The sequence below is a fragment of the Hydractinia symbiolongicarpus genome, chromosome 5, assembly GCF_029227915.1.
Source record: "Hydractinia symbiolongicarpus strain clone_291-10 chromosome 5, HSymV2.1, whole genome shotgun sequence".
Taxonomy (NCBI): Eukaryota; Metazoa; Cnidaria; class Hydrozoa; order Anthoathecata; family Hydractiniidae; genus Hydractinia; species Hydractinia symbiolongicarpus.
This window is the reverse complement of record NC_079879.1, coordinates 10,929,750-10,939,234: the sequence shown is the minus strand read 5'-3', so window position 1 is coordinate 10,939,234 and position 9,485 is coordinate 10,929,750. Positions and strand designations below refer to the sequence as shown.

General features: G+C 35.0%; 1 protein-coding gene across 1 annotated transcript; it reads left to right on the top strand.

Annotated features, from left to right (window-relative positions):
* Positions 1-386: 386 nt before the first annotated feature.
* Positions 387-4,393, top strand: LOC130646274 (uncharacterized). Its single transcript, XM_057452451.1, has 4 exons — positions 387-529; positions 2,004-2,466; positions 2,942-3,110; positions 3,931-4,393. The coding sequence occupies exons 1-4, from the start codon at positions 527-529 to the stop codon at positions 4,178-4,180; spliced, it is 885 nt and encodes a 294-aa protein (XP_057308434.1). The 5' UTR covers positions 387-526; the 3' UTR covers positions 4,181-4,393.
* The last annotated feature ends 5,092 nt before the right edge of the window (positions 4,394-9,485 follow it).

Sequence of the window (9,485 nt, the reverse complement as noted above, 5' to 3'; positions counted from 1 at the left end):
AAAAATGACAGAAACCCTCCTTCATGGCATTTTTTTGCAAAACGGGATAAAGAGGTCAACAGATAACAAGTTTAATGTAGGGCAGATTCAATTCAAATAAAGCCTACTAAAGAAGAAGGGGTGAGGTGGAGGGTTCTACAAAATATAAAACGAAAACAAAAACGGTACCGTGTGTAGCAATCTAAAGATCCGGCATCGATTAATATTTGATGACATTAGTACATTTTGAGAAGGGGAAATAACAACATGTGCTACTTTCTTCAATAGTTTCTGTTTTTTAAAAAATGGCGACCAGAATCATTATAAGCAATGCATATATCAATGAAACGTGTTGTTCCACTAATTTGTAACAATTTGCTGTTATGTATGATAATTAATGACCCTGTCATTGTATGTGCGGTATGTAGCCAGAGTAATCAGGTTTTGGTCAACCGGAATAATTACCTATAAAAGCCTGACGAAAGTGGCGAGCAAAACACAATCTAACAAGAGACAGGCTTCATCATAGCACGCAACAGGGACAGTCATGGTAAGCAGAATTCTATTGTACATGTTCTTAGCACTAATACCACTAAAATCCCTATTTCTACCGATTGGTCCAGAGAATGAATAATTACCTTTGATTAGTCTGACTAGAAAAAAAATTATTTGACTTTGTGTGCCTCCACGAGACACTTCTGCTGTTGCAAGAAGACCGTTCCTAACACTGGTCTTCCAATCTAGAGGGATTTTAACTAAGCGTTCTCAACCAGTGTGAATGACTGTGGATTTAGTCCCCTAGCCATGCCATGGACTATAAAAGAAAGAATCAGTCTGCTTATTGACTAGTATAATGAGAGGAGATATGTATTTATGACACGTAGTCCAAGCACTATAACCGCTAATTAAGCAGTTATGGCGTTTGGACCAAATCCCTTTTACAGGTTGCTCACTGATAATGGTTGAAACAGGGAAATGAAAAGACTATTATGGCAAGATAAATAAAAAATTAATTGAGTATATGGGGATTACTTCAAGATTTATTTCCCTATTACAAAAGTTTATTTCTCTCACTACTTTTCACTTAGATTGCTTATAAAAGCAGAACGGTTGAAGATCATAATGAAATTAATGGTGGTGTAATAAGTAACATAAACAAGAAGCCCTGGGGGCTCTAAGAATATCCGCTCGCTAGCAAAATATTTGATGACAACCTGCTAATTTGTTGTGTTATCGTGCCAAACACTCGAAGAGGTTTGGTGCATGAAGCTCTGAAGATAAAGCACACAAGTGACATTATATCTTACAACAAACGCAAACAAAACGAATTGTATAATAATAAACTCACATTTTAAAAGAAATTGCTAACAAAAAATACAGCCTATCATTCATGGTTGAAATTCTTGCGATTGAAACGTTTATGGTCTTAAACGGCATTTAGTTGACTAGAAATCAAAATTTTGATATCACCATCATTTTCAGCATACTTTATTTGTTAACTGTGCCAAATTTTGTTGAAAACAAAGTAGTTTTTGGACTAATTTTGACCTAAAATGACATTTAGGTGACAAAAACCAAAAATATAATGTCACCATTATGTTCAGCATACCTTTTTTGTTAACTGAGCTAAATTTTGTCGAAAAAAAATACCAATTTTGGCCTAAAACGTCATTTAGATGACTTCCCAGTACTTAGGGAGCTCGGGTACGAAGTTTAAATCTGTGACGTTGCAGTTGACCATTTGGGACAAGGTTAGTTAGTTAGTCAGTTATACCAATACTATCCTCCTCTCGGAGGAACGTGAAATCCCAGGGTCATATTTTTCACAAAAAATGCTCCGAAAGAAAAAACATTGGTTTTAAAGAATTTCCTACGCCTTCGGGCGCGGAAATTCAATTAAAAAAAGGTTAATTATGCAAATAATTTATCATCTGCCTTAATACACGCATATATATTTGAGGCGTGTTAGAGCAATGATCACATTAATTTCGCAAAATAAGATGTGCATGATTATTTTTTTGCAGAAACTGACATACCTTCTACTAACACTGTTGGTCTTTTTCGAAGCCTTCTCCACAAGAAAATATGGTGGAAGAAAAAACAAATGGATGAAAAACAAATGGAACCAAAAAGGTCTACGGAGAGTAAACAGAAAATATGGTGGTAATTATAACGGACAAAGGTATTACGTAAGAAATAAAATACCCATGCTGAGATATTATCGCATGAAACCACCAAAAGTTCCCAAAATCCCTAAAGCGTTACGTTGCTCTCTGAAAGCTCAAGAACGGTTGGAACGGCTTGTTCAAGAAATAATTTTAAAGGATGTGAAACCAGCACCAAACCCTTTACCATCGTGTCCGGCGGGGTCAAGTCTCTTTGAAGTAGATCGTTTTGCTTTCGCCGTGAATTTGACGAGAACATTGTTATTGGAAGCGAGGGATTATTTGAAGGATAAATGTAACGGTGGTGCAACTACAACTACTGGTAAGAAATTTTTTTTAATTCACATTTTGCACATTTATACAGGTTTTAGCGTTTACTTATTTGTGGTCAAACTATGAAGATGGATTTCTGCTTACAGGAACGGAACAGAACAGGAAACGGTGATTTAACTTTTAAATGGTATAAACTTCTTCCGCGGACGGGAACAATGAAGTTTATAAACAAAAAAAGAATAATTAGCAGGTCATCTTTTTTATTTTTTTTTTTTAAAGTAAAAATCTGCCTAACATAAATTTTTGCCATTCCGGGCCGACAGAAACAATACTAAGAACTCAAACAGCAGCGTACCCAACCTTATTTCCAGGGCATTTGCCTTGATACACTTGACAACGGCGAAAGGGTTTGCGATAGCTGCTCTAAGAAAGAGCCAGGTCCTGAAGAAAGGCCCTGGGTACCAGGATGTACCGGTTTCATATTAAACTTTAAACTTTAATTTATTATTTTTTTTTTTTTGTAGCACCAACAACAACACAGGACATGGGTGGTTCAGGAGGTCGTGAAATTATCTTGCCTGAAGGATCAACCCTTGTAAAACGTCTTTGTTCAGAAAAAACTGGAAGTGGTCCTGCGTCGGATGTTGTCAGCATGTGCAAAGAATGCTTATACACAGCAATACTGCCGGAGAAGTGAGTGGAATCATTATTTTTCAATAGGTGTAGCCAATCTAATAAGTTATTCTATGGGCAGCTAAAATAATCTTTTGGGGTTGACTGGTAGAATAAGAATAAAAATATAGGGTTAAAAAAAATGTATTATTATGTTGTAGTTTTTTCGGAAAAACATAATGGGTTAGGCAAACAACTATTTAAAATTGCTTTCGCTAAATATGTAAAAGCTAATTTGGTATATCCTTATCGGTAGAAAATTGGCATGAAGAATTTGAAATATATGAGCTGATTTTTTGGCTAACAAATACTATCTACTGATTCCTTCCGTGGCTTTTTCTTTATTACGTTATTTGTCATTATGGTGGTCGATACTTTTATAACCTGTTTCTTTATGTTCAGTGGGAGAAAAGCTTTATCCCAGTAGCGTTTACATTTGACTTTCTTTACCGATAAGGTCTCTTACATAACTTTCTCTCAGAAAATAATGAGCCGAAGTTGGCGAATTTCACAAATTTGGGAACAGTTAGAAGTAACATCGTGAAAGAATTTAAAAAATAGACCTCAGATCAGTTTTCTTTGTCAAAATTATCAGGTCAAAAAATGCCCAAGTCGGTAAATTAACTTTTGTTAATTCTTTTCTTCATGCACCAGTCAAATATTACCTAAATTATAGAATTGTCACGAGAGTTTCCTTTCTCCACATTGACGTTGAGAAAATTGACGATAGCGGTTATTACCCTTAAATCTAAGTCTTTCTTCTATTTCCATGAGATTTAAACTCCCTAATTTTTTCTTCTTCACAAACATGTCAGTTTATAGCAAGTTTTTTATTTTTTAGAAAGTTCTTTCCATCACGAATCCGAGTGGTAACATGCGGAGACATAAATGAACCAACAAGTGACGACAAACAATGCTTTCTAACAGAAGGACTCTGTCTCGAGACGGAACAGTCAGTAACTGTCTTTGAAAGCACTGAAGGACGCAACATGTCCGACTTCGATCAATGGAAGTCTCGAACTTTACGTATTCCGCAAGGTTGTTCTTGTCATTTAAAGAGAAGCGCCAGACTTGTCGACTTGCTGGAGTAACAGGTCGTATTGCATCGAGAGTTCTATAATCTGGGGTGTGAGATCTTAATTTCTACAAGCAGTCAATGCGAGTGTCAATACATTTTAAAGTAATTAATTTGTGATAAAGAATTCGCAGTTTTTATGATGAGATATCTCATTTTGGTGAATGATGCTTATGTCAGATTCTTAATTTTGTATATCTGTATATTCTGTAGTTATGTAAATTCACAATAGACACATAAAGAAAACAGCTATTGATTTTTATTTTTATTTCCTCTCGAAAAGTGGTTTCACGATAATCAGTTCCACACAAGGGGTATAAAAGCCTAGTTACCTTCAAACAATCATAATTTATGGACCATAAAAGCAATGATAAGGCAGGTGTCCTTCTACATGCTTTTTTAGTGAGAAGTCGTAATTAAACTTGTTGATTTTTGCCTTTAGCCTTATTTGCAACTGCAGAATGTATTCTTTAAAACATTCGTGGATCTAGGGTGGTGTCAATAAAATTTTGTCACATTGTTTCTTCCTTAGACCTTATCTTGAAGGCTTGCTGGTTTTTCCCAGGCCCTAAAGCCAAGTCGGTTCTGGTTTTAGGGATAAGATAAAAAACGGATAGAAACTTACTCGATCCTTTGCCACATTCCTGTACGCTCTATTAAAATTTATTAGTTGTCAAACTTCTTGTCAAACCACCTGTCAATGTTGACAGATGGGCATGGATTAACCTGTCAATGTTGACAAGTGGACTAAGATTCAGTTTTTCTGATTTAACGATGAGCTTTGGTGTTAACTGTGAAAATGGGATAAATTATCACATCATGGTATAAATTTTCACGATTTGGCGCATTTTTGTGCTTTTTGCGACATGCTTTAATTGCCACTGTCGGCAATCACAAAATATGCTCCCGGGAATTTTTGTCAATTTTGCCATTCACGAAATAAAATTCTTGCGAAATTCAATTTTATTTTTTATCAAATTTAGGAATAATATGTCATTGTTTTTGCGTAAATTCACCAATATTTGGCACAGCCCACACTTTGTTAATATATAAACAGAAAAAAATGTTTTCTTTCGCTGATTGTGTCAGTTGTAAAGTCCTGAAAACCCTTACATCAACGATTCCTCTGACGAATCTGATTGGAACAGCGACTTTAATGATTGCAAAGCCAAGTAATTGGCCATTCGCTAAAAAAATAATTGCAAAATCTAAAAATGGCAAAATTTAGATTCGCGAAACTGCAAAATTAAATTCTCGCAAAAATTTATTCCACTAGCGAATCCTTCTGTATTTTTAATTCCCCTCATTTCACATGGAGAAAGTTCTGGTTTTATGTTTTTTAATGTTGGAAAATTGCAACTTCCATAATTTTTTTTATTAAATTTATTTATTAATTGCCGACTATTGCTGGGTCTTTTATTAGAGCTTGCAGATTTCCCTAAATCCTAAAGCCAGGTGGTTTTAGGTAAAAGACAAAAGAATGGAAACATTCTATGGCGAAAGTTTCAAGGTTAGTCAACATATTTTCGGCCTCCAAAAAATTAATTTAAATATTGTATTTCATGGTCTCTTTTGATGTTAAGAAATAAAGAATCCTTATTATACTAATATTAATCAAGTTAGTTCCGGTGCTAGCTAGCTATGTCTAGCTTGTTCTAGTTTGTGTCGTTACACTAGGGTAGAGAGAATCCCCCCCCCCCGCCCCCGCCCCCCAAGACTAGAATTAGTATTCTCGACGGTATGACTATCCGTCAGATTTAATGCGTTTAACAGATAAGTTTGACCAGCCTTGTAGTCTTTAGCGTTGATGGTCCTAAGGTGGACTGGGAGCTAATAATTAAAACATGGGTTCATTGTAGCAGGAAAAAACAGCGATAGTTCAAATAGTTTTTTACTCAATATAAATAAAAATGAAAGGCCAAAAATATAATTTATAACAAAGACAGAAACAAAAAGATGTTACTTGCTATGAAATTGATATTCTTCTAACAAATTGGGGTTAGAATAACTTATACAGAATTTAATATAACAGGTTATCGTTTAAAAGAAACCTATCAGGAATTCTTCACATAACAGTATAGCAGTTTCTTAAAAAATAAAATAAATTTTTTTATAAATTAGGAAACTCGCAGAATTGTGCAGCGCATTAGGCAAAATATCTTTGCATCTTTTTTAATTTATTTGGATCACGTGACACAAAGAACACACGCCTGTAGCTGAATCGGGGGAAGGACGCTCATAATTTTTTTTAGCTTTGAAAATAAAGTATGAAAGGTTCTACGATTTTTTTTTACCTCGAAAACGTTTCATTTTTTAGACTCTTCCTTTTTCTTATTCACTCCTATCTTTATTAAATCGTGGAGCCACGTCCTATCAAATTCTTGAACAATCGTGACGATATGACACACAGAAATTGATATTGGTAAAAATGTTACATCAAAACTAGCACATGATTTACAATACGCTCCAGCTAACTTTATTCCTGACCATACTGATGATACGGAGCACGCAAATGATAAAATTGTAAAAAACAATATAGATACAGCACGCTGGACTGGCATGGATGCGACACATACAACTACTACTGTACATGTTAACTATCATGTCGAAATAGAATCACAACGATCACTACTTTATACAAGTCCTGAAATATGTAGTTTACCATTTTGGTTTGATAATGAGAAAATAAGTGCATGCATAAGGTATTGACCTTCTAAATAAAGATCAATTGCATGTCTGCAATATTGTTAAAGATCACTACCTGAGCAAACGCAACCCTTAATAATGATAGTTACAGGACAGGGCAGTTCAAGTAAAAGCTTTTTAATCGGTGCACTAAAGCTATTGCTTGGTAATTCTTGTGTATTGTCAGCTTTCTTTGACATAGCTGCTTTCATCATTAACGGTGTTATCCCACGCAGTCTATTACAATTAATTTACGTGGAGGCCTCCAGCTTGAACATTTATTTTATTTTATTATTAACGAATTCTCATTTATAGCTTTGAAAATATTAGATTGGATAGAGCGTCGTTCACATCAGGCAAGTGGATTTTTAGACACTACATTTGGTGGTTACTCAGTAATTTTGGTAGGAGATAATTGCCACCTGATTCAGATAAATTACTTTACCATTCCCTCTCAGAAGAGTCAACAAAATTGATGGGCTATTGTGTATTCAGAAAACTCGAAACTGTAAATAAAGAAAATAAAGATAGAGGTGTTGCAAAGATTTATTGCATTCAGTCGACACCAACCAAAAGAGAAGTGTTCAGTTTTATCGCATCGATATAGGTTTAATTAACTTATTTATTATGACGTTGAAGGTTTTATTTCAGAACGTCTGGAGTTAAAATCAGGCGAACAATGTAAATTACCAAGCAAATCTGGATCATTTTTGGAAAATATGGCTTAATGATTACGTAACTGAATTACGAGAACATCAAAGATAACTCTAACGACAAGATTAGTAGTATTGCTGTGGACGACGTAGTTATTATTTGAGATGACAATCAACCTCGTACGTTATGGACTTTGGGTGTGGTAGACAAACCCATATACAGTTGAGACGGGAAATGTCGAGGAGCAGCAGTGTGTAATGTGAAAAATAAAAAATAAAATGGATTGTAGCTATCCTCCTGGAGTATAAGTCTAAGAAAGAGGTAGCACTAGAAACTATTCCAGTACCCAGTACAAACTATACGAGATGAAGATATACCTTTAGTTGTCAGTTGGTAATAGTGTATATATTTATTACTCTTTATTCTTTGTTCTGTTTATGATTCATCCTTCATTGTGAAAAGTTTTGTAGTTTCAATAACGAAAGACAGATACACTGTTTACGTACTTTTGTGTCAAGCATCTGGAGACTTTTTTTATACCAAAAGTAATTACAAAGCTGGTGAAAGCGGATGCTGCAAACATGTTGTAGCACTATTGTACCAACTTATGGAATTTAAACAGTTAAATTTAAATATTATTTCAGATAATAAAACTTGTACTGATAAATTGCAGCAATGTCATGTTCCTGATAAGAGTGTAAATGAACGTCCAATTTGCAGACGTGCCAGTAGTAAACTGGAATTGTATGAAGCACCCTTATCTAGAAGAGGCCTTGCTGAAAAACGGCTTTTTAAATTTACCTACTGTCAGAAAAAGCAATCAACCGTCTTTTCCGGTCAACGCACATTAAAATCAAACGACACAACGAAAAACGCACCAATTGTAATGTGCAGCCTGTGTACGCTTCTCTAACAATTACTCATACGAGACTAAAATCTTTCATGACAAATATGGGCTTACCAACACTAATTTCAGAACAACCATATCAAATTTATGAAACACCCATGTCAGAAATCGGTCAGTCGAGCTGAGCATCTCACGTCCGCGGCAGAAGAATCTGAATTAACCAAAGTGGGTCCAAACGGCGAGGAGGTTGCTCACGTAGTTACCACTATTGATGGAACATGGCTGAAGCCATTGTCCAAAGACAGGAATTGTGTTTATTATTTCAATGAGAACTGGTAAAGTTCTTGACTATATTATTAAGACCCCTTTTGTCATAACAAACATTTTAATGAGGACAAAACTGATAAGTAAAAAAATAGTATGAGAATCATGAAAAAGTATGCCACATCAATCATGTGGGATCATCTAGTATATGAAAACAGATAACGTTGATAATACACCTCTTGCATCGCAGACTATTCTGCTGTACACACGGGTTTTCGTCTGTCTACCCCACTTGGAATGTATAACGACAATTCGAACCAGAGGAATCACAAACTTCTTCTTGTGGATATTCAAGGCTCAGATTTTACATGTTTTACCCAGAAATAGCTAGTATTGATGGTAATTTTGAAGGAGAATTGCTATTTTGTTTAGGAAATTTATCTAAAGTAGCATCTGATATTTAACAATCACATTTCATACATTTGTGATTTCAAAACAAGGATATTAATTTGACTTTCTTATTGTAATGGGAAGTGTGATTTTAAATTTCTTGTCGTTGGTACTGAAGTACCAAAAAGAAAGGGCTCTTCCTGGAGATTCACAGCTTTCCTTGGGATGTTCTTGCTTATTTTGGTGACAGGTTAAGCCTTTGTTCTAGGTTCCATTTCGTAAAATTCAAATTAATTCGTAAATTTTAAGGTGAGACGATGTTGACAACAAGGGTTTGGTATTGGTAAGGGCAAACAAGGATACCAGTATGGCAACAAACAACAACAAACGTTATGCGAAAAATAGGAAAGATAATAGGGCAAGTTTAGAAGCTACGATGAAGGCTAAAAGACTAAAGCAGACTAGCAATGAACAGCAGGAG

Excerpts from the sequence above, each read along its gene's own strand:
- LOC130646274 (XM_057452451.1), top strand. Across the intron at positions 2,467-2,941 it reads TGGTGCAACTACAACTACTG|CACCAACAACAACACAGGAC; the intron begins GTAAGAAATTTT and ends TTTTTTTTGTAG. Across the intron at positions 3,111-3,930 it reads ACAGCAATACTGCCGGAGAA|AAAGTTCTTTCCATCACGAA; the intron begins GTGAGTGGAATC and ends TTTATTTTTTAG.